The 25,883-nt window shown below is 40.5% G+C and overlaps 1 protein-coding gene across 3 annotated transcripts in view; it reads left to right on the top strand.

Moving 5' to 3' along the window:
• Positions 1–7,732: 7,732 nt before the first annotated feature.
• The window catches only part of FNDC3A (fibronectin type III domain containing 3A), a 111,874-nt gene continuing 93,723 nt past the window's right edge, over positions 7,733–25,883 (top strand). Inside the window, exon 1 of one of the 3 annotated variants that reach the window (XM_066176153.1) lies at positions 7,733–7,783. Coding sequence is in view for 1 of the 3 variants with exons in the window: in XM_066176154.1 (XP_066032251.1) it covers positions 7,932–7,937 (6 nt within the window). In the remaining 2 variants the exon portion in view is untranslated. Of the gene's footprint in view, positions 7,784–7,880; positions 7,938–25,883 lie in introns of those variants that run through there. The other 2 variants (XM_066176152.1, XM_066176154.1) reach the window with 2 other exon arrangements.

Below are 25,883 nucleotides of genomic sequence, written 5' to 3'. Positions count from 1 at the left end.
TAGTGGAACTTCCCAACATAACACAGAGCTTAAGAGGGGTCTACTGAGGCAAGAGGGTTATACTATGTAGATTGTATCCCTGGACTCTTCTCACTTTCCAGGACCTTTGGAGTGGTGCTCATTTACCCTGGAATAAATGAGGAGTGATTCCTCCAAGATAAAAGACAATGAAGAAGAAATATATTTAGCTCTTTTTTACACCATCAATGAAACTTCAAGCTGTGTGACCCTTGTTTCCAAAAACAGGTCCAAGAATTCTAGGGCTGTTATCATTTGGAAAGTTAGCATACAAGAAATCTGCTTGAGTTACCATCACTGAACATATCCTTTGCTTGGATTCAAAGAACACTGAAGTGAAAAAAAATCAAACAGTAGCTCAAATGGTTTGTTTATATTCTTTTCTGTTTATTATTCTCAATACTTTATTAGGAACCATTTGTCAGTTGTCTATTTGTAAAAACATGCAAAAATAAACAGAAGCTGCACACTTCTACAGTAGAGACTCAGTGGAGTCTTTTAGTTTGCACAGAAGTGTCGGCAGTAGTCTTCCAAATCAGACACAGACAAGGTTTTAACTACCTACTGTCTCTGCTTGAATTGCATGGAAAGATTACAGGCTGCTTGGGAGAAAATTAAAGCAGAATAAAATAGTTTACAGAGATAAAATCAGCTGGAACCAAAGAGATGCTTCAAGGTAAACATAAGGATTTGATTTTGTTAAGCAATTTTTCCTGGCAAGAATCTAAGACCATAGGAGGTACTTATGTTTTCTGCTCGTGCCTCGCATACACTAATGTTCATCACCAACTACACCAACATACAGAGCTGGACAAATCCTTGGCTGGGGCCTTTCTTTTCAAGGAATAGTTTTTCCTTACAGATGAATACAACATAATTTAATTTCCTGATAGCCTACTTTTTGTTACAATCATTTTGCACATAAAAAATTTAAAAGCAGATGCAGATGGAAAGGCGTAGTAGATCAGACCAAAGAGCAGTTCTTGTAAAAGCCTGGCTGCAGCCCTGCCTCCAGCAATGGCCAATAGCAATGCGAGGGTCACCTGCAAAGAAATACTTACCAATATTTTCCCATCTTTTAGAAATTTGTATTTCAAAGACTCCCAAGCTGAGATGGTGTCTCTTTTTGATAGCCCTTCATGGCAAGGTTATTTCCCTTCTTCATCCTGCCATGCTGCAAATCCTTCTGCAGTCAGTGCAGTTGCATTACCCAAGTGACCAGCTAAATATTGCAGTTTGCTGAGAAGTTGTGTGTACATTAACCAGTGCCATTCTTCCCAAATGAACAGAGACAACATAAAAGCAAGAGATGTTGCTTTTCTGGGGGCTAAAACAAATTCACTTACAACACGATGATTAAAAAGGAGGAAACTACAATTCCAATAACAGAGTTTCCACTGCTTGTAGCACTGAGGTGCCTTAGCTATTTCCTGCCGCAGGAACCAATTGCCAGTTGCTTGACACTGCTAACATCTCTGAGACACCTCATCAACCATGACTTGAGCTTTTCACTGCACAGAACTTCAGAAGACAAGACTGTTCTTTGTGCTCATCCTGGTTTGAAGATTTTTCAATGGCTTCATTATTCTGACGCTAGTGCAATTTACTTGACTTCCACTGTCATGGAATTTTGAGGTGTGAACAGCATTTGTCTAAACACACAGATTGTGCTTTCACATCATCTGGATTCTTCATTTGGAAGAAAAATACCTGAAATAAATATGAGAGGAACCTCCAAGCCACCATGAAGCAGTTAAATTCTTCTGGAAAACCACAAAGAATGTTGGCGACATGCTAAATATTCAGACTTCTTGGGGGAAAACCAAACAAACAAAAAAACCAAACTAGGAAAATCTGAATGAAGAGACTAATTAGTATTCCCTGAGCACACTGTACTCAGGCTGTTATCTTGCCAAACAAGGACTTGCTCTGCAAGGTCTTTTATTGAACAAGCTTGAAATACACTCTTATGTGAAGAGGCTGATGAAAACTTTCTTTAAATTCTTTGTTTTCAAGCACAACATGGGTCTGCTATTTCAAAGGGCTGGGAAAAAAAAACCAGTCACAGCACAACCCCCAAATCCAGCATTTCAGGATGAGATAATGGAAATCTTGTGCTTCTTTCTCAATACTCCTCAATATAGGGGCATAGCTGCTCAAACAGGACAGGTAACTTCCTCTCATCTCCACTAGGTCAAAAAGTCCTAAGAACAATTAGTCCCTCTTAAACTCTGCCAGATATAGCTCTTCACCAAAAGAAAGAAATTCACATTTCACTCTCAGTGGTCCAACAGATGAAACCTACTTTTTATCCCAAGAGCAAATCTCCTGGAAAAATCTAAACTTGCATAAGAAATTCCTGAATATTCAAGAAGGAAAAAGGTCCTAAATAAATGTAGTTCAGAAACTTATCCACTTAAATTCTGCACCTGAGTTTTCTGTCTTTGTTTCCATACAATGGAGCTTTTAATGTCTAACTTTTCGCCACAGATTGAAAAGGAAGGCTACAAAATTATTTCCAACCAACAGCAAGAAGAAGCACAAAGTCAAAATATGCTTCTGGTAAACAATTTTATTACAACCAGGGCTGGCTGATTATTCAACTTTATTTATCACAAGCCAACTGCTAACTAGGACATCACTAAAGATAGTTCAGAAATACCTCTGTTCATAAAGCCAAAACTAACATCAGTGTTTTCTAAAAGTGTTGAGGACAACAAATATTGCTTTGTTGGTGTCTGCAACCACTGTTTTAAATATCACTTCAAGGGAAAAATAATATGAAAACACAGCTTTAATTCATGATGGGAAAACCACATCAAGTTCAACCAAGTGGCTGATTTCAACAAAGATTTGCAAGGTACAATATGATCAGTTGCAAGAATGCCAAGGTGAATGTAACTGTGAGGCATTTTTCATTGTTTGAGTTTTAGTTTTTTGACTGGAGTTTGAAAAGTAATATTATAACAAGTAAGTTTGCACCATATTTTTTTTCATTTTAATAAAGTAAGATAAATTAATCTGAGTTCCAAACCATGTATTTCATCTTTGTGTGTATGCATTTTGCTTTTCCTGTTGGCAAATTAACATATCAGAAAAACAAATGCCACACAATATGTGCTCCAGTGAATGTTTTTGAAGTCTAAATCATGGCACTAAGATTAAAAATTTTTGAATAAATTATTTTTCTTAAAGAGTTTGGTTTGGTTTAGTGCTTGAACATCCCAGGTGCACATTTCCATACCTGTTCCTGTTTTTCAACATCAGTTCTAAAAGTAATCCCATTGAAATCAAGGGAATTTCTTCAAGGAAATGAAACTAATCAGTCGGAGGGAAATGGCAGATTCCAGCTAACCTCTGAATTTAGGAAACTGCAATTTCGCTCAAATTCCTGATTCTGCGTTGGAGTTACTTCTGTAATGAGGAGTTGAATAGCTGAATTTTGTTGCCTCTGGTGGAATTAGTATTTTTGTCCATTTAATCCTCTCTTTCTTTTTGGTACCATCATTCTAAACTTTCAGCTGGTTCAGTCCTGTCATAGAATTATTTAGTTCATCATCCACATCCTGAAAAGCAGGTAAAGAAAACAATGAATTGTGGATTTGTGTCCATCAGCATTTTGAGAAAAGCATGGTAAAATATATCATACAATACTTAGAGTGTAACAAGTGTTAAAAAACAGTTATAGACATGATAAACATTTTATTACGTGCCATTGCTCAATGTGTTCAGAGTTCTACTAATTCACCAAATTGTGTAAAAACACAACGGATCATATCAATTAAATCCGAGATGCCCTTTTACCCGCAAACACGTATTTTGCCGTTGAAGTGAATCATGCTTAGCATTAAACTGCTGTCAGCAAACCTTTATTTTGATAAAACATTCTGATATTAAAGTTGGATATTTTACAGTTCAAAACCTTTCATACAAATCAGAAACCAGCAAATAGTTTATACTGATTGGCAGCCTCTTTGAAAGGAATCTGGACAAATCAAAGAATGTTATGCAGCTCAGGTGAAGACACAGGATGCCCAATGACACAGAGGAATCAGTAACTCAATTTTGTGATAATAAAAATTCTGCATTTTTTTTTGCCAACACATCAAAATTAAACCTCATTCACCTTGCTATTATCTATAGCAAGTTTACTTTAAGGGAGTAACAGTCACACATCATAGTCATTACTTGTTTTAGAAAATAAGCACCAGCTGTATTTCTTTCATTGTTGTATATTACACTGATGCTGCTTGTCAGGAAGAAGGCAGCAGTGCTACTGAACTCATGGCTTTCATAGGCCACAGTCCATCCACACTGCTCTCCTTGTGGCCTGTGAGACCAGGGTCAATGTTCCCACTAGTGGTTTCAGATGAAGTTTAGATGACAAACCTGTTTGTGAAGACACTGTTAAGTCTGACTGCAGGTCTGCTGATCTACATTTGGCCACCACTGCCCTTACAGGCTCAGGAAGCTGTGACAGCAGCAGAGCTGCCACTACTGAGAGAGGTCACCATTCTCCCTCCTGGCAGAGGTGCTACAGGTGATAATAAATTCAGCTGAAGTCTGAAAATGGGTCGTTCACTATGGAGGCTCATGCTGTGTGCAAGACACTTGCTGAGCTCTCTAACTTAAGCCACGTTAATTTAACTTTAGAACTGGTTTTCCCCATTTAACTATTGAATGCTTCATAGAATAGTTTGGTCTTGAAGGGATCTTTAAAGTTCTAGTCCAGTCCCCTGCAATGAGCAGGGACATCTTCAACCAAATCAGGCTTATCAGAGCTCCATTCAACACAGATTTAAATGTTTCCAGGGATGGGGCACCTTGCAAGAATGGAGAGAACTGGAGGATTAGATCAAGTGACGTAGGTTTTAAAACTATCATGAGTTGCTCAGTTCTGGTCCCAGCACCAGATTGCTACACGTTTTGCTGGATAAATACATCTCAATGCAAACCTGAAATAATGACTGTTGTAACACCAATTCTTTACAGTTGTCTGGAGACAGTAACTTGGTTTGACTGAAAAAATGAGAGCCAGAGGAGGAGGACATTATGATACAGTCACAACTGTATGTTAAGAGGGTACTCTGCAACACATTTTTGTATTTGTCTCCTCACCTCTCCTCTGCTGGATTTAGCTACCATATCAGATTCATAAATGTTCAATGATTAGCACTTGGATGTGTATCTGGTACATTATTGTAAAGAAATTCTGTCTGGAATGAATCTTTCTGGGAAGTTCGGCAGTGGATGAAAGCAAAAGCATTTGGTCAATCATCTAGAAGTACCTGAGAACCATATAGGCAACTTTGATTTGTAAATAATTCTAATCTAGTTTAGTTTTGGTTTAGAAAAATCCGTTTATTCAAAAGCCCCTAAAGAGAGAAAAAGAGGTCCTTATACTGGTTCCCCAATGCCTTCCACCCACTTTTAATATTATTCAGTGTGATTTCTAGGTGACTTTAACTGGGTTTCAAGCAGAAAATGGAATTTCATAAACACTTATTTATACACCTATGAGCTAAAAAGGAAGGAAGCAGGTGAAGGAGGGTGCCATGCAGTGCAAACTTACACACCACCAGGACAGTGTTTGGATGGGGAGAAGAGCCCTAAACTCTCTCATCTAGCTTCTGTCCTAGCTCTATGTCTGCACCCCTACATCCAAAACACCACACAGATTTCTTGATTTTACCTGCAAGGGAAGTGTGAGGGAAGCAGCCCTGGGAAGCCAGGAGGAGGAATGAAGGATGGTCCCTCCCAGGGCTCTCAGCAGTGGGGCACGAACAATCAGTGCTGCATCATCAGTTCAAACTGTACAGTCTGACACAAAGCCAGGATCTGTGGGTGCCTACAGTGGTGTCCATGGCCACTACCACCACTGCTGTTCTCAGCCCCACTGCCATTCCTGCCCCACTGCCACCAGTGAGTGGTGCCTGACAAAAGGTACTGTAGAAACCTTTTGCTGTATTCCACCATAACTGCTGGCCAGTTCTGGAAAACCAGCAGGAAACTGGAATAAGGCAGGAAAATTAGTGATCTTCCAACAGCTGCAGCTGGCAAAAATCTCCAGTTTATGCCCCTGAATGGTACGACCCACTAGTGCTGTGCAGTGGCATTTGTTCAGCCCTGACTCATAGACAGAAGAATGCCACTGAATGAATCACCAGCAGTATTTTCCGCAGTATCTAACGAGGTAGCTCATCCAAATATTGATCAGTCACAAGTCTCTCTAGTTTTTTGAGATCTGAGATATCACAGTCTAGTATGCTACTCACCATTAAAATTCTGCATTTGGGAAAGGGGGCCTATAGCGAGAAACCAGGTGATGACCAAACATTGGTCAGTGCATCCTTTGTTTATAGGAGATACCCTCTGCCTGCTGCGAAGCTATCAAAATTGTACTAACACTTCTGAAATGCAAGAGAAATAGGAACTTAGGAAGTTAATAACAGAGAGCTTTAAGGCAAATTAACAAAACCACTTTATAAAACATCTCATTCGGTTTGGTCCACTGCTGCAGAAGGTCATCAAGCCAAACACTGTAGTAAAATAATTTTGATGCATAACTGCTGAAAGGACAAACATTAAGCAAAGGATAATCACAAATTAGCATTCAGGACACCAGCTGAACATTGCAGGTGTTGAGGGAAGATAGTTCCTCCCTGCACAAGTGCCTGGAAAAGCACATTTCTTCCCCTTTCCTCTCCAATGTTGGACACTACATGGTTGGGCAGCAGGCAGGGGACACCTCAGGTGCTCACAGTCCTGCCCTGCTCACCCTCCACCCTTTGACTTTCACTGTGATAATGGCTGTATAGGAAAGAGGGAACCCTTCCTACACTTCACTCCACTCAGCAAGAGCACAGTCTGGGCAAACCTACCCCCATGATTTGATTTGCATGTTACAGGAATTACTACTGCAGAAACCACACAAAACAATGGGGAAGAAGCCTTACAAGAAGCAGGGCAAGTGCATCAGTGAGGTGGCTTTGGTGCCCAGTATCTCCACAAAACACACCTCTGCCATCCCAAGTGACTACCATAACTGGCGGAACCCGAAGTCATAGACTACATGAACTCCAGGGACATTTTATGGACATTTTGCAAGGGTGGTCCATCAACTGACAGAATAACATCTGAGTATTATATCAAATTCTGGGAAGAAGGGTGGTGGTTAGTGAAGTTATATTGAATAGCGTGAGGGCTGGCTGTGGCATGGAATGAGGGGTGGAATATGTGCTGGGTGTGGCTGAGGTAAATTTCTTCACAGTGGCTGGTAAGGGGCGATGTTTTGGGTTTGTGCTGAACACGGGGCTGACAATGTAGAGATGTTTTTGTTATTTCTAAGCAGGGCTTACACAAGCAAACCCTGACCCCAGACCCCGGTACAGGCTAAAGTCAAGGCTGAGCCCCGACCCCACTGACCCCACCGACCCCTTCCCGCCCCCGCCGGCCACGCCCTCCTCACAGACCACGCCCCCGAAGTGCACAAGTCACGCCCACACACAATAGCCCCGCCCCTCCCTCCGGCCGACGCCCCCGCCCTCCCGCCCGGGAGGACTCCGCGCAGGCGCACTGCGCGCCAGAGCCAACTGCCCCCTCGCGGCCCCCCCAAGCCCTCCCCAAAGATGGCGGCCGCGAGCCGCCGGGCGAGGCGGCGGGCAGCGCTGAGGCGGCGGGGCGGGGACGGCGGCGGGAGCGGGGTGCAGTGACAGGTGCGGGGAGGGCAGAAAGAGGCGGCGGAGCGGCGGCGGCCGGAGCGCAGGTACCTCGAGTGGGCGGGCAAAGGGGTGGGGGAAGCGCCGCCCCTGCCCGAGCTGCGCCATCGGGAACTCCCCCTGGCGCTCCCCGCCTCGGCGCCGCTGCCCGCTGGCGGCGGAACGCGGACCGTTAGCCGGGAGAGCCGCGGGGCCATGGCGGTGAGTAGGCGCTGATGGCGAACCGCCGCCTTCCCCTCCGCGGGGCGGTGAGAGGGGTGCGAGGAGACGGGGGCAAGCGCCCGTGCCTGCCCCCGGTGCCTGAGGAGCGGCGCTCCCCGCCGGGGAGGACCGGGAGCCGGCGCCTCCGACGGAGCCCCGCGAAAGAAACTTTGTGTCTCCCTCCCCTCCGCGGCTCGGAGATGCCTGTGCCGGCCGGGGCGCGGGGATCCGCCCGCTGTCAGCGCCGGGCTGCGGCGCGGCGGCCGCGGGAGGAGGCAGGCGGTGGTTGAGCTGGAGAAAGCAGATGCGGAGCTCGACCAGAACAGCTGAGCCGGCTGTGACAGGCGGGGAGGAGAAGGCAGTGGTGGTGTTCGACACCTCTTTCTCGTTGTTGTTGTAGTTGTTGTTGTTGTTACTGTTGTTGCTCTCCGCCTGAGCTGTAAAGGCTCCCTCGTAACGCCCAGCTAAAGGGATTGAGCTTCTCTGTGTAGGTAAAAACAGTCTTCCCGAAAACACGGTAATCATCTTGCCGACTCCGAGCAGAGGCGTTATTCTTTTCAGCCGGATTTGCTCCCGATTTCCCCCTCCCTGAGTATCGCCCAACCTAAACAGAAACTTTGCGTTGCTTCCAGGCAACTTAGAAAGTGAAACCAACTATAAGCAAAAATGAAACTTTACAGCTGATTTTTATTGTGCGAAGTAAAGAAAATAAGCAGCAGAAACAAGAGAAAATATATTTGGCAGGAGAAAATGTTATAAATGGCACCTCAAGACGTGTTAGTCATTTGTTTAACCCTGGCAAAGGCAATTTATTAGACACCTTGCATGTCAAGTGTTATTCTAGAACATTTCGCGTTATGAAGTAATTTCTGTGAAATGTTCTTTGTTTTCAGAATTTAAGTCTGCATTTGATCAAATACGTACCTGATTAGAAAAGCCTTGAATTTTCAAGGAGACTTAAAAACTCTAAATTTTTTGCTACTGAGTACTTTGCAGCTTCTGTCTTAGGAGCTGTAGGACCCAGTCCTGCTACGCTTTCTGCTTAAAAGAAGCTATTTTGTTGTTATGGCAATAGGAAACTTTCTGCTTTATACAGCGTAGAAATTTAACTGATGTGAATATGCATCCATAGATGTGTTTATTTTCTGTGTTGTGAAATAGTATGAGTCACAGCAAATCAGTGGTCCTTAGAATTCAGGGAGGATGATCAGTTACATTTTTTCTGCCTCTTTTTTGTTTTTCAAGGAAATGGTCTCAAATAATTATGAAATTTAATCACATGGTGAATGGGGAAGTAGCGAGCTGTCAGGTAGGGAGAAAGCTGTACACACATGTGAAAGCCAGAAGTAGCTGAGTATCTCCAGCACTCCATGTTGGCAAATTGGATAGAGTTCTTGACAGCCAGTGTTTCTACTAAGCATGAGGGAGCAGGAAGGGTGCTGGTCAAGTTTGAAAACACGGCATCTAGTTTAGATTCACTCTGTGGATACAAGCCATCTTGGCACACATATACTGAATCTGGGAGTTGTTTGTGCAAACTACACTAGAATGATTTTTCTGGTGACTTTGGAGTGGGGGAAAGTTGGTACGCTGTATCAGTTCCACAGGGGCACTGGACACTGATTTTTTAGCAGATGAAGCCCTGGTTAAGAGAGACAGAAATCCTTGTCCTCAGAAAGGCCAGGACTCAGTGATCTGTTGCTTAGATCACTTGGTCGGGGGCGAGCAATCGGCTTTGAGCAGAGTCACAGGCTGACTACTGTAGATGATAATATTAAAACAGAATTAGGTGAGTGTCTCAGGGGTTTTTGCAGGGCAAATGGAGCTCTTCTGAGGCTTTTTTATGTATGACAAGCACTAGGTGTATGAGTTACGTGAGGGTCAGGTCATTACACCAACACTAAAGTTACCTGATTTCAGTCCATTAATGGCATTTCTACCTTTTTCAAGTTGGAGTTTCTATTAGTTTGTGAACTTAAAACTCAAAAGCTTTAGATTTTTATGGGCAGTGATGTAATGGAGCTGCAGAAACTTTTAACTTTAAACCTCATTTGCTTTGGGCTGTGAGTCCTGTGGATCTTGGGGTGCTTTAGTTTGTTAACCTTTGCCTTGTGGCCATTTAATTTTACTTGAATTTGGACCTCCATCGGCTATCTCAGAGTTATGCTGATGATCATTTTGGCTGAAGATCTCAAAGGGATCCTTTAGAATTGTTATTGCAGCTTTAACTGCTCAACTGAACATGTTTCTGCAGTGTTCTGTCTTAGGACTTGAGAAAAACTCTTAAAGTCTGACTTCAGGAGAAGTTCAATTTTTGATCCTAGTCAGTACTTTATCATGGATGGTTTTAACATCCAAATGCTTTTAGATGATGCCACAATTTCCCTTGCTGGCAGGTTATTTCTGCAGTAGCGTGTGCTGTTGTACATGTGTTGGTCTCTAGAAAAGCTGAATGCTGGGAAGGTGTTACGTGCTGGTGTTCTGATTGTCTATTGATGCCTCTGTCAGTGGCAAATCCTGTAACCCAGCCCCACCCCACCCACTGCAAACATGCAGTCTTGTTCATTCCCAGACAGAGAGGTACCAGAGGAGACAGTTTTTTAAAGATGCAGGCCTACTTCCTAGACAGTGTTGTCTGCATCCATTGATGTTCCTTGTCAGTGCCTTCTGGAACCTCAGGAATTCTTATCTTCCTCTAGCAACTTTGCATCTTTTTATGACCTCCAGTGTCTAATTGTTGTGGGATTTCTAGTTCAATCTCTACTAAAAATGTCTGCAGATAACATCGTGTTCCATCAGTGCATTTCTGTTATCTAGAATATGAATTGGATTCTCTCTGTTATAGGTGTCAATAACACTATTTTATCATTGATTTCTTTAAGACTGTTGGCTTGGGGAAATTCCCAGGCAATTTGTAGTAAAATTCAACTTCACTGCAATTTGGAGTGCATGAGTTGAATTGAGAGCCGATGTTTTTCCAGTAGGACCAGATCTCAGTAAGAATGGATTTGACTTGGACTGTCAAGTCTTTAGTTTAACTGAAAGATACTGTGTGTATCTGAGGAAAGTGATAATGGTTTGGAATGAATACACTGCTGCTTTTTCTCTTCAGCAAACATGAACAATGTTTATTTTGCACATGGGGCCAATGTTTCCTGAGCGACAGAAATGACTGGTTGTTTGCTTGTTCTTTGCCATATACAGTAAACTTTGAGCTTCCTTAATGCTGATGTTCACTTGATGTCAATAGAAAAACACTATCAGCCTTTTTCCTTAATCTTGTCTATTCATGAATTTTAATGGTTGTGTTTATGTCCACTAGGATTTTGGATTGTTATCCTCAGGTCTGTATTTTGTAGGGCTGATGAGGTAGCAGGATGTTTAGGAAATGTCTGTAACACTTAATACTATTATATGCTTCTTGTAGGTTGTCATCTTTAATTGTTCCAATTAATTAACATTTGGATTCAGATGGAACAAATATTTTTGAAGTCATTTGGTTTGCCCCCCAGAAATCTGGTCCTACTCCAGCTGCTGACACACTCTTGAGCCTGTAACCACTGAAAATCTGCAGACTTTGCTAACCTGTCACAGATGACTTGATTGAAATGTAAATTAAAATAGCATTTTCTATGCTCTTTTGTCAATGATGAAATAGAATTTTTAGCTGTTTCTTTCATGGTGGACTCTTGATGACACTTGTTAGGTTGTGCACCTTTTCTTGGTTGTATTGATAATCAGTTTTGGTTACAACACATGCTGCAGAAAGTGTTGGTCGTCTTCACTTTGATGGCACAGTTGTGTAGAGGACTCTGTTATTACTCTTCTTGGATGTGTTGATTTAGAAAGCTTTTGTATTCAGAATTGCAGTACCTCAGGAATGGAATATCCTTTTATTTTCTAAATACTTTATTAAAACTTTAGTGCCATGCTCATTAGTGATGTCTTCACAGCACATTTCAAACTGAGTTAGGCTGGACATACTTAGCCCTCTTTGTTCATGACTCCATGTAAATTTTCACTGTTTATGTCCAGGCAAGCACATTTTTTGGCCTGTCTCACCAGACCTACCAATTAATCTACCAGTTTGTTTAACAGAATTTATATTCTGTCTCCCTTTAAGTTTTTACTTTTTCAGGATATGTGGACCTTCTGCTCATGCTGTTCTGCGGTCAGAACATCACTTAGGTTAACTTTGGCATCCTCTCTTTCAGTTTAGTGCCTTGGGCATCAAACACCACCCCAAGAGCAGTTTGCAGAAGTTAAACAGGAGCACTGAATATGCCTAATATACCTCCCCCCCAAATTTGCTGCCAGAGTTGTTCCAAAGCAGTTAGGACAGATGAAAAGATACACTGCAAATTTCTGCATTTATAGACAGTAGAAAATATTGTATCTTACTATATATTTAATTACTTGAGGCATAACAAATTGTCAAAAATTAAATTACCTACAAGTCTGCAATCCCAGTTTGACCAGTAGAGGTAATTTTTATTAGCCATTAATAAGAGGAGCACAGCACTTTCTAAGATGTAATAAAAGTCCTCAACAAGGTCCAGAAGGATTTACACTGTGACAGGTATGGATAGGTAGTAACTTTATTTTGTAACTGGAAGTGAAAAGGAATATGCAGGGCACGAATGTTAGCTTTACCTTCTGCATAACAGTTCTTTTTGAATCTGCTTTGGGTTTTTTTGTACCTTGGTTGAATTTAAATCTGTGAAGCTCAGTTCTTACTTGCTTTTGATATTGAATAACTTGAAGTGAAAATGAACTTAGTCAACCTTGAGCTTTACTGTTATTGGCAGTAAAAAGTAAAAACCACTGTGGTTCACAAGTGTAAATACTCCCTTGTAAATGGCGTTGAGTTTCCCCAGTGTATGGAGCCGATGTCGGTGGTATACAGGATCCTAAAAGCATGGGCTGCTGCCCAGCTGTTGTCTAATTTCCCATCACTAATGTAGCCTACTCCATACCAGATCTTATTCCTTTGATTATAAAATAAATCCTTATTTTCTAACTTCCAGTTTTTAAACTGCAAGGTTTTGGTTTTTGTAGTTTGTTGTCCTTTTAACTGGAAGAACTGTATCTACTAGATAACTTCACAGAAGGAAATGAAGACAATAGAATAGCAAGGAGGAGTAATTTTACTCTGTGACAGAAGAACACAATTTAGATAGGGATAAAAAATCAAGTAGTAATGATCTACACAAGAAGTGTGCAGGTAACTGGAAACTAATCTGTAAGCAGAAATTGAATGGATAAGAAGGTTCAGCACAAACTTTGGTGACTTACAGTGTCTTGGCAATGAGAGAGAGCTGTGACTGTAACTATGCTGTAATGTTTCAAAATACATATTGATAGGCTGTTACAGGACTTTTTTTACAGTAAGAATAAATGTCATAAAACACAAGAGTTACCATGCCTCTGCAAATCCTGTTGAGTCTACTAAAAATGTAAGTGGGGAGGGCGACACTCTAAGACAAGTATTTACCCATTTAGTCTAGTATGAAAGTGGATTGGAGTTGTTGAAATGAGGTACTAAGAAGTTAGAACTAAAAGAAGTTGTGGAAGTGAGTAGTGGCTGTTGGCAATAATTAATCTTATATGCATCTGAAATGTATTTTGTTTTAATTTGTTCAGGCTTGCTAATAACTTAACTGCCCCCATTTAAGAATATTAGTTTATATGCACATTCCACTCAGTGGTGGCATTTCAATGGTGAGGATAAGTTACCATACATCAAGCAATACTTCTTGAAAGTACCCCAGTACATTTAAGTATGTACATCATGGCAATACATCTCAAAACAAATCAGTTTCTGACTTTGTGACTGTATTGTTAACAAATCGACAGCTATTCAGTGTTGCAACTTTGTATGTAAAAGAGGAAGCTAAGAGCAGCTTTGTCCTCTTGACTTGATTGGGCAATCAAACTAGTTGGTCCCATGGTTTTTTGATTAACTAAAACTTTTCTAGGAGGATGATGTGGAACTTGGGAGAAGGGATTGCTAATATCACCTGAGAAACCTGCTCTCATTTTGCTGGTCTTCCCCTTCAGTAGTTGCAGATGCTCCTCCATTGGAGAAGTCTTGAATGAGTAGCACATTCAGACTTCAAGAATTGCCTTCAGGTTGAGATACTGATTGGCTGTTCTCCTTCTTTTTTTTTTTTTCCTTTTTTTTTCTTTTTTTTTTTTTTCCTGTGAGGTTCAAGTAACTGCTTCTGTACCATTGTGACTGAGTTTAATATTAAGAAATTGAAGAATCTAGCAGGTTGCCTCTTGACCTTTTTTACTATCATGGTCTGCAGCTTCATGAATGTGGTAGATTGACACTGGCAGAAGCAGCTCCTCTTGAAGCACTTCCTTTCTGTTTATTCCTAAATTTAGCATTCACTTGTGTATTTGCACATTTTTGTGTAAAGTCAGTCAGGAAACTTCTGTGTTAAAACTGATGAATTCTTATATGGTTAATTTTAAACTGCATCTGTCCTTCAGTTTAATTCACTTTGTTGACCAGTTGCTTGCAGTGGTCCAAGTGGGATCTGCTAGAACGATTTCGCTGAACTGACTTAGAGGAGTTTAAATTCTTGATAATAGAATGCCCTTCAAATGAGTTTGTTAGGCCTCAAAAGACCTTCTTTTTTGGTGATTTTTTTACTCTTGGGAAGCAGTTTTCTATGTCTGTCTTGATTTGTCATGTTCTGTTGTTGTCCTGTTCCTTATGGAAGCAGAGACCTACAGCTTTTCCAAAAGAATCAGTGGAGAGAAATTTTAAAGTCTCTTAGACTTGCAGCCTCATTGATCCTATGTCACCTTACATTTGGATAGCACAGTTTTCATTTTTCAGAATGAGCAGGAAAAAGCTGTTTCATAAGAGTTCTTTAAAAGCTGCTCATGCTGCTTGAGTCATGCACTCTTTTAGCTCCAACACCAGCAGCTGTCTCTGCAATGAATTTATCTCACTGACCAGTTGCAGGCATTAATAGAAATATATCCATGTTTTTAGTTTGCCTTAAAAGTATCGTACGAAAAATTATTTTGGAAATTTCTCGTTGCTACTCACAGCCTCTGAGAAAAGGGAGTCAATGACAAATGAGGAAGTAGCTTGATTCTTGGCATCGAATTTGCTTGTTTTCTCAAAAACTAAGCCTGTTATTAAACAGAAATGAAGGCAAAAGTAACAGTTAAGTGGGAAAGGCCAAGTTGGTTTTGAAGCCATGTGATTTTCAGTAAACACACTGAAGGAAATCCAGTCCTGGCAGAAGCTTAGAAGAATCTAGTTTTGCTGGTATAAAAGTAAAACTAGGAGGGTTTAAGGAAATTCTTGAAGGTTACAAGAGTGTAAAACAAAACATAGTTTAGATCAATGTAGCATAAATAAAGTGGAATTGCATTGCAGGTCTTTTACAAGTGGTGCAAAGAATACGCTATGCAGTTCACCCTCCTAATTTCTTTTCAGGGATGATTCCCATGAGCATCTAAATGGAAGGTGTTCTTCAATACAAAGGAGGTCACAGTATTGCACCCTCTGTGTGTCAGTGCATTGGATTAATGTACCTAGGTATAGATTTGCACCTGGCTGCTGACAGTTTCCTCATTGATTGTAAAATGCACACTATCAAACTAATTCCAAATAAAATTAACAGATTAATTTGATTTGTGTTAGGTTTGCACTTACCCCTTACTAAAAGCTTAGACTTCTTTGAAGGTCTAAGAGGGCCAGGCAAATAGGAGGGAAGTGCTGAATTTTTCACAGGCAACAACTTCAAGTTACATGTACTTCATCCAGATAAGAATTGTGGATTTTTAAAAAACAATATAATAATAACAACAACATTTAAAACCAGAATATGATGTTTTGAAGTCGTTTTGGTTGCACTGGTCTTGCTGTGTACAGTCAAGTGTTCTGCACTTGTGCTGGGCAAGCTGAGCTAGTAAGTGTCCATGAACATATTGTGCCTTTATGGATGACTGGTTTATAACTGTCTCGTTTTTCCTCTATGTAGTCTTCACCTTCAAAAGTTTAGTTTGCTCCATCAGCTACTGTTAAAAACTTAGCCTCTTTGGCTGAGATTCAAAAATTGCTGGCTCATAAATACAAATGCATTAAACTTGAACAGCTGGGGTATTTCCAATTATCTACTCTGCATTCTTATAGAGGTTATAGTACCCATGGCATGAGTGCATGAACTGCATTTGAAACTGCTCCTAAATCATTACAGTTTATAGTCTGAAGGTAACCTGAAATAAGTATTAATTTACTGTAGCACACTAAACTCCTACAGTGCTGAGGTTTGCTGTTGTAGGGCTTGGCCATTCTCACTCCGAGTAGATTGGGTGGTGACTATTGGGTGTGAGTCAGATCTGGTTGGCTGTTTGGCTGTTGACGTGCAGCTTTTGCATTTGCCCACAGTCAGTGTTCCCTTCACAAGAGTGCTGCATTAATTTTACACCTTTTAGTGTTCACCTTCCAGTGGTAACATACTGTGAACAGAGCTGTGGGTCGTGTTTCACAGGACTTTGAGAATTATGTTGTGTGAGTGCCTGTGACAACACTTGAAGTATTTCCATATTGATGTAGATGTTGTAGATTCTTTTAATAGGAACTTCCAGTGCTTATTAAAACCTTTAGCGTATCTTCACTCTTAACTGACTGTCAGACTTCGACTTTGTTGATTTACTTCATGAAACAATACTATTATTATGATTTTCTTGTGTTGCCTATCTGTGACTTTAGTATTATGACCAGCACTGAAGGGAATAGCCATTTCGTTTTCACTGTACTTAAAAGGGGATTGACCAATTAGCGAAAGACAAATGTTCCCCAGAACACCCTTCTTCTGACAAAAAATAACCTTTCTCTGTTCCGTTGGAAAGTATTTTATCAAGTGTCCCAGGAAAACATTTCTAAAACAGGAAAAATACTTTATCAGGAACAAAGTGTATATTTTAAATAAATTGCATATTAGTTGAAGTAATTAGTTCAGAACTGAAAAAAAAAAAGCTGGTGTACTGTAATTGCCACATCTGAAACTCTTTGACTGGAAAATGTGGTAAATGTACTGGGAGGGAGAGAAATTAAAATCCTTCTGCTCAGTTCTGATTCTTAAAAACAAACACAAAACTCTTCAGCATGCTTCATAACTTTAATAGCTCAGCTACAACCTTATGGATCTCTGGGTAATTATATTCTAATACATTTCTACACCAGCTGCATCACTCTATCTGAGCTTTTTCCAGTAGTGCATTAAGTGATATTACTAACATCTGTTGTATATTCTTTGTTCTTTCCTCTTCACCCTAGGGCTGCATTGGAGTATTCTAGAATTTTCCTCATTTTAGCATATTTGTACATCTTGGGCACTTCTGTTTGTCCACTCTTGTCTCATAAGTTGTGAACTGGATGGCTGATTTGGCAGATTGGAAGGAGTTAGTAACTTGTACAAGTCTGAAGTTGTCAGGCAGGAGATACATTTTGAGGGCTGTAGAAAATAATAAAGAATAAATTTATCTCACAGTAAACACTAAAGAACAGATGTGGTGAGTATTTACTTAAAAATATCTCACAGGAAAAAAATTAAATAGTAGCTTGCATGTTCTTGAAAAGAAGAGTCAGATGTGAGGCTCTAATGTATATAAAACAGGGCTTTTTTGCTTCAGCCATTTGAAAGATGCTTGCTTTTCAAGTGCATCTGCTGTCTCCATGTTGGAGCATTTAATGCATTAAGATTGGGTGATGGTTTTATGGTCGTCTAGGTTCTGTAAATTCATTCCTTGGTCTTTGGCAAAACCTAAGTGTTGTCTCCTGTTCAGAGCAGCTTTTATTTCTTACTGGAAGTTATCTGGACTGGAGGATGGGCCTTGCCTGTGGTTCCTGGGGAAGTGTAGCTGTGTGAAGACCCAGGTGAAGAAGGAATGCACACCTGTTCTGCTGTGCTGAACTCACTGCGAAAATACACCTTATGGCAACCTGGAAATGGCAGCTGTAACGTGATATTGCTTGAAGCACATATGAAACTGCAGTACTGACAAAGAAATGGTGGAAAAGCACTGGGTTTGTTACTTCTTGTGTAAGAGCAACATGCAGTTTGGAAACATTTAGTATTGATTTCATTAAGCCAGTTTCTTACACTGCACCTTTCTGTGTTAGGTGCTTTTGTCTCTTCCCTGCTTAAACTTCTGTCCTTGTGTTGTGTAGAATTCACAGCTCTTCTTAGCAGGTCTCCGGAATAATAAAAGTTTGTGTCTGTTGTTCACTAGATTTGACAGAATTAGGATGTGAGAGAGTATTAAGTTGCTGTAAGCACTGTGATGATACGTAGGTAGGTAGAGGAGCAGTACTCTGTAAATCATCAAACTGAGGAAAGAAACAGTGATGCAAGTTTCTCCTTGGTATGCACCAGCGATACCACTGTGGAGTGTGGCCTTATAAGTCCTCTCGTTGTGAAGAAATCAGTTAATTATATTTTGTATCAAACTCAATAACCAGAAGCCGTGAATCTCTAGGAAAGGAGTGGTCCATATGTTTTTCCTGTATACACCACTGTTACTAGATATCACTCTATCCTAGTAGTGCCTACATCCCAGCTGAACTGGAAAGCCTGTTTTTCCAGGATGTTCATGCAAAAGTGCAACTTTTTAATTCGTAACTATCCTCTTATGCTGTGTTCCTCTTTTCGGGGAAAGGCCAGATTATAAATTAGTTTTGTTATGGACAGAGTTATGTCGTCCAAAGTTTGAGCCTTAGGTGTCCAGGTTTGAGTTTTGATTAGCGTTGTCATTGTTACTTTGAAATTTGAATTGAGAATCTGACAGCTTTTAAGAGCTTGGAGGCAAGCTATGGTCCTCTCTGTGGGTTCTGATCTACTGTAAACCATTCAACTTTGGCATTATGTGTTGTATTTTGTTTAACTAATACTCTGGAATTCATAGGAGAATTCTGCTTGACAGGATCTTTGGAGATTGCCTTCTTCAGCCCTTTGTTAGGACATTGCATGGTCAGATTTTGACTTTCTACAGCACTGATCTCCAGATTTTTTGGTTGTGCACCTTGTAAGTAAAGAATGCTTTAGGCATGCACCTCCAATATAATTTAATTATATGCATATGCTGCTCTATTGATATATGCATACTATAAAGCATATGCAAAAAAAAAAAAAAAAAGAAAAAAGAAAGGATAAAGTAGAGATGAAAACCAGTATTTAAAAGGGGTTTTTTTTCCAGTGACAAAAAAATATTTTCTTCTCACGTGCCAAGAGTTTGACTTGTGCTGGGGTGTGTTTACCCCTCTTTGGAGACTACTGATCTACAGGGTTAAGAATTTTGCAGCCTCTCAGGGTGCAGTATGCCTGTGCTACACCATCTCATTGTCAGGATACCTTTTTTTTATCTTTATGGACAGACAGAATTTCCAGTGGTGCAGTGCATGCCCATCACAGAATCATAGAATATGCTGAGTTGGAAGGGACCTGTCGTGATCATAGAGTCCAACTCCTGGCACTGCCCAGGACACCCTGGGCATGCCTTGTGTCTGAGAGCATTGCCCAAACACTTGGGCTTCTGCAACACGTCTCCAAGAGGAATTTGATTTAAGGCTGTCAGCCAGCATCCCTCAGGTAGTGGCATCCAGCTAGCAGGTGACCCCTGGCTACTCTAGTGCTCTTAGCTCCTCCATGTCTTTCATGGGCCTAAGCCAAGGAACAGTCTTTGTGGCCTCTCTCTTGTAGTGTCAGGAGGAGGAGGTGGCTGAGAAGAGACAACTGAATGCAGTATTCCAGATTCCTCCTTATTACCACTGAATAGCAGAGAGTAATCACCTCCCTGAGCCCATTGGCTGTACTTCTCCTTAACAGCCTCCTGTGCCTTCGTTGCTACAGAACACGTGCTGCTGACTCATGTTGTTTTACCTTGGTGATCCAGCTGATATAATGCTGATGTGTTTTTCAGAGACTATCCTTAAGATCAGCTGCTAGTCTCTTGGAGATGGAAATGCTGATCCTGTGCATGTGCAGAGGAAATGCACTGAATGCACTGCCCAATGATCTCAGCCTTACAACACTCCTTAACCCTCAGTGAACAACTGACAGTAAAAAGTAAAAAGCAGCATTGTGTAGTGCTTTATAACTCGATGGTAATGACACAGAAACAATACAGGACCAAATCTGAAGGCATTTAAGGATTGAGTTAAATTGTCATTACAGTTCAGGAAGGCAAACTTGCATACTGAACTATGGAGTGGAACACAGTTCTTGAGCTTCAACATCATTTAGCCTTTTGCCTTGTTAGTGTAATTCATTTCTTAAAGGTTCCTCAGGCATAAGCCCTGGAGTCTAAACAAATCACATCCAGTAAATTTAGATACCCTCACTTTGTTTCAGCTTTGATAGGCTTCAGAAAACTCTTTCAAGGTATTTTCAAATTCATATAATAATAGGAAAAAATAATAGTTCGAGTGGGGGTAGTGGGCAATAGGTAGTTTACAATGTAAGTCTTGTACAAAGCGTTAACCTACACAATTTGGTTGTAATCTCGAGAGACCCTGTACTTGCATTGTAGAACAGACTCAGGACAGATTCAGAGTAGACTGAGTTTGCAGTCCTGAATTGACTTTGAATGTCTGCTGCTAGTTCAGTATATGCAGTAGCAAGACAAGAAATGAAATAGCTGTTCATGCAGCAGTTGTTGCTGTATATGAAGCAGTGAAGGTTTCTAAATAACCGTGCGTTTAATGCTCCACCAGTAGCAAATTACTTCTCAGCTGCTTCTGTGCTTAGCAACTGAGAATTCTCTTTGTATTCATCTAATGTGTCCTCTTCCTTGTCTGATCCCTTTTAATATGTCCACAAGAATGGTGCAGTGAGTAGGCCTTAAATAAATCCTTTGGTTCACCCCACACATTATTTTACCCCTTCTGAAGGTTGCTGCATCAGAGTTTTCAATGGTACAGGAAATCTGACAACAGGCTAGTGAATTGTTTGTAGTGGTTTTGCAGACTGAACCTTACCTGTTGTCCATATGCAAGTTGTTTTTCTTGTGCCCTTTTCAATACCTCATTAAGTCCTGAGTATATCCAGAAACTAGATGGTGTTGGAGGACAGTTACATCATCCAGAGCAGCTTTATGAGGATTAAGGCTGAAATTATGGTATGCACATACTTTGCTTTCAGTATTTTCAATATGGAACAATATGTTCAAGAAGTTGTTGCTCATACTTGGAAGAGTTAGCAGCAATTTTAAGTCAGAAAATTGGAGACAAAGCTTGTGAAATTATTCCAGTAGAGATGGTAGGTATTTGCAGCCAGAGGCAGGAAAAACATCCTCCCCTCCATGTTGCTAAGGGAGGTAAACCTGTTGATATAACTGATAAAGCCTTTTGGCAAGCTTGTGTTTGCCTGTCCACTTTTATTTTTCTGTCCTTGTCAGAATCAGTTCTTCACAGGATTGAGTTCACTCTTTTTTTGTTTAGAAAGAGCAGCTTTACCTTTATGCATTAATACTTTTTGCTATGCCTAACTTTTTAAGCTATTCATGCCATTTTAGTTGGCTGAAATGATTCAGTCTCTTATCACTGTCTGGGCTTGTCATTTTCAGACTTCCTTTTGACTTCCTTTTTTTAATTTTTTTTCTGAGAGGCAGGTTAAAAACATGTTCTGTAATGAGAAGCCAAGAACAGATATCTTCCCTTCCTACTGGAAACTCACATGGCTCAACAGCTCTGTACTGTTAATATTTAAGGACTGTCCATTTAGTTTTAATCCATCTGTTCTGTTTTTCTATTGAAGAGAAATGGTCTCTAATGCCAAGTAAGATTTTAAGGTTATTTTTCCACCTGTTAGTACCTTTTCCAGCAGTATCTATCACCAAAAGGTTTGTATGAAGTTAATTGGAAAAGGTTTTTTCAATCAATCTTAATTGTATTTTAGTTCTTTACAAATAACGTCCAGTGTTGACCTCAGATTATTGTTTGCTACTAGTTTGAAGTGTTTTACTAGGACTAGATTGTCCCCTTTACAACACAGTATTTAATGCAAAATTTTTAGTTTTCTTCCAGACCCCTGAGACTTTCCTAGGACCCAAATCTTTTTCAAAGGTCTGGGTAAATGTCTTCAAGACGTCTTGAATGCAAGCTACTGGGATCTGCTGATCTAAAAGCTCTGTCTGCACACACTTGAGGTCCTTGCATTGAATGTGATATAATTTATTTCCAAAATATATTTATTGAGCACTTCTGCTTGTCTTGATGCCAACCTTTTGTCCATTTTAGCTGACTTCTCCTCCTGCCACACATTCTCGCTTTTCATATTGGTATCTTCCTCTGTCCTCATAGCAAAAAAAAGAGGCACCTGCAATGTGTGACCATACCCTGTCTTACTGTGTGACCGCATTCCATGCACTGACTTGTATGGATTGCTGCCCCCCGACTATTGATGGGGAAGAGGCTTTTGGTGAACATGTAGTATAGACCCACATTGGTGTGAAGTTTAAACCTTTAGTCTTCGAGACTAGTTCAGTGACATTGCAGAGAAATCTAATATTGTATTGTCAAGAAAACTTTTTTTTTTCCTAGATTGATTACACAGTCTGACAGGTAGCACTTTTATTATTGTTGTAGAGGGTGTCAGGAATAACATTCTACATAGTGCCTCCTGTCAGGGTTTATTGATGAGCAGTATGCTCTGTCTTCAGAATAAATTAAATGCTTGAGTCCAGACATGGAATTTAGCTGTGTCCCACTTAAGGCACTAAAGACTGGGTGCCAAAGGTGAACTCCGAACCTAAGCCCTTGGGTGCCCGAGGGAACCTAATTTTCACACAAATCAAATCATTAAACGTCCGTGCAAGAGAATGGAAAGCTGCCTGGTGGAAGAGAGCCTGGGGGGTGCTGGTCAACAGCAGCTGAATATGAGCCAGAGTGTGTGCACAGGTGGCCAAGAAGGCCAGTGGCATCCTGGCCTGGATCAGCAATAGTGTGGCCAGCGGGACCAGGGCAGGGCTTGTGCCCCTGTATTTGGCACTGGTGAGGCCACACCTCAACCCTGTGTCCGGGTCTTGATCCCTCACTACAAGGACTCTGAGGTGCTGGAGCAAGTCCAGTGAAGGGTATTGGAGCTGGGAAGGGTCTGGAGCATAAGTCTGGTGAGGGGCAGCTAAGAGCTCGAGGTGTTCAGCCTGGAGAAAAGGAGACTCAGGGGAGACCTTATCACTCTCTACAAGTTCCTGAAAGGAGGGTGGAGCAGGTGGGGGTCAGTCTCTTGTCCCAGGTAAGAAGTGATACAGCAGGACGAAATGTCCTTAAGTTGTACCAGGAGAAGTTTAGGTTGGATAGTTGGAAAAAATTCTTCACTAAAAGGGTTAAGTATTGGCACAATCTGTCCAGGGAAATGGTGGAGTCACCATTCCTGGAGGTATTTAAGAGATACATAGGCGAGGTGCTTAGGGACATGAATTAGTGCTGGGTTAATGGTAGGACTTGATAATCTTAAAGGTCTTTTTTAACCTAAATGATTCTAGGAATGAATGAACCTGAGACCAGAGTTAGACGTGTTCAGAGCTATTCCTGTCTTGGAAGGCCTGGAGGTTGTAATGACATTTGTATTTGAGTCAGTTCAGGTTATGTTTAATTCTCACTGGTGTTCAATTCGATAGACATGTTTTGATTTATGCCTAATAAGTGGTGATCATACTGAGTGCATCATAAGTTATGAACTCAGTCAAAAGTGTGTGATAAAGGCAATTAGTGCTTTCTGATACAAGAGACTAGTCATTAGCATGGTGGCTTGGAAATAATGAGCTCCATTTACCTTAAACATGGGGAAATTCAAGCCAGTTTAGGGCAGGAGTGTGTGGCATTATTGCTTGGAGTGTTGGATTACCTTTCTTCCTGTGACACTTTAGATAGTAGCACAAAATATTTGGAGCTGTAAGACCAAGAAATGGCATGACATCAAGCCTGGTTGTAGCTGTTGTAGGTGGAGGGATGCCTTGATTCTAACCTCTGCTTTCAGGCTGTGCATTCATTTCGCATTAAAGAGTCATTGGATAATATCTTGGGAAGCTTACCATCAAACCTCCTGGCTTGAAAGGTAATCCAAATAACTTCCATCAGCCCTCTGCCCGCCTGCAGAAGTGGTGGAGACTGACTGTAGCCTGGAGGATTTGTTTGATAATGAGGAAATCTTTTAAAGTAAGGTAGAAATAAAAAAAACCCTGTCCTTATTGCTTGAGAGACCAATTAGTCTGGCTAAGCAGGTATAAATGTTTTGGCATAGGCATTGATGAATTCCTAAGTAATCACAGATAGGTTTGAGTGTTTTAACCTAGAGAGATTTTTCTTTCTCTCCAACTTAAATCTTTGCAGATTATGCCATGGAAAGAAATGAATCACCTAAATAATGTTAGAATGCGTTTTTATTGACGTTCCTAGTTTTACAGTAGGACAACCATCAGTATGGGAATAGTTCAGCTGGTATGTGTAGCTGTACAAGAGGCCTGTAGTGCTTTATTAATGTGTGAGTCCTCTTGTACTGAGAGCCCTGTACAATTTCAGCCCACAGCAGAGCTACAATATCCACCCCAGAGGAGCAAACAAGTAAAAAAATCCATTGGGTGGGATGAAGTTTTAAGCAATGCCCCTGAGTAGTAAGCTGTACCAGTTAACCAAGTATCTCCAGAGCTTGGTACTGAAGTTAGTGTCATTAAGCTGACTTTATCACTCCTTCTATTTTGTAGGGTTTTTTTTCATTTGAAGTTAATGCTGTGACTAGTAAATACCTCTGTTAATGAGCAGACAGTATATCTGAACTAGAAGTTTGGAAGTCTTTGTAGGGAGTTTCAGTAGCCAGATGATATCAAGGCAAAACTTGTAAAAGCCTGTAACACTACTGGCTGTCAGGCTGTATAACACAAAAATTCTATTTACTTTTTTTCACCAGGCTACTGTAAGTACTTGCTAAGAGAGGCAATTCTGCTTTAGAAATACTGTACAAGCTTCTTCTCAGCCTAATCTTTGTCTGTGTTTGATGTAAAGCACTGCTTTCAGATGCAAAATGTGATTAACTTGTGGGAATTCTGAATGTGCCGTGCACCCCTAGTGAATTCTTTCCATCTGTCTTTCTGTTTTGTTAAGAAATATCAGTTTCTCAGTTCTTGTTGATCTAATTCTTTTTTTTATTTCAAAAGCTAAGTGTACTAGGTCTAGCTGGGATTGAGTTAAGACCAGTACAGTAAACCAATGTAATTTAGTGATATTTTTTTAAACAAAATTAAGTGCAATTTCAGAAGCAGCTTCTTAGACTTGCAGTACCTTTTTCCAGCATGGAAAAAATGTTAATCTTCAGCTTTTTTGGTCTTAATTCTTCCATCCAGTCTTCATATAGCACTAAGATGCAAAATATCAGAAAACATGTTACTTGTGACTTGTTAATATAATTGAAAGGAATGCTGGGCTGTATTGTGCTCTCAGTAATGTTATGTGATATCCCTCAGAGTTAAAGGGTATCACTGCTTTCATGGGCCTCTTGCCCCTGTGGCTTTTTTTCTTGTTATCAGGTTCCTTGTAACTTTACAATGTGTGCTAGCAAAAGCTTTTTTGTAGTATGGTTATGAGGATTACAATTGTGTGTGTGGGCATTATCTCTTCCCTTCCTCTCCAAGTTCTGGCTGCTGATTAAAGGGCCACTGGTTATCAAAGTGACACAGCTTTATTTCTGGGTCTAATAATTTTTAAAATGATGAAATGTCATATTGTGCAGAAGATTTTTTAAATTATTATTCATTTATTTGTGCATCAGTAGGACATTTTCTAGTAACAAGTTGTTCCTAAAGTATTTATCCATTATAATAATAGAAAAAATGGGTCGATTATTAAAAAAGAAAACAAGTGTCCCTGTTAGTATATCTTGTTTTTTTTACCGATTTCACATAAACAAGAGAGCTATATATGTA

This window comes from Chamaea fasciata, unplaced genomic scaffold (assembly GCF_029207755.1).
Source record: "Chamaea fasciata isolate MVZ Bird 193981 ecotype frontalis unplaced genomic scaffold, bChaFas1.0.hap1 SCAF_2, whole genome shotgun sequence".
Taxonomy (NCBI): domain Eukaryota; kingdom Metazoa; phylum Chordata; class Aves; order Passeriformes; family Sylviidae; genus Chamaea; species Chamaea fasciata.
This window is presented reverse-complemented; position numbering and strand designations above follow the sequence as displayed.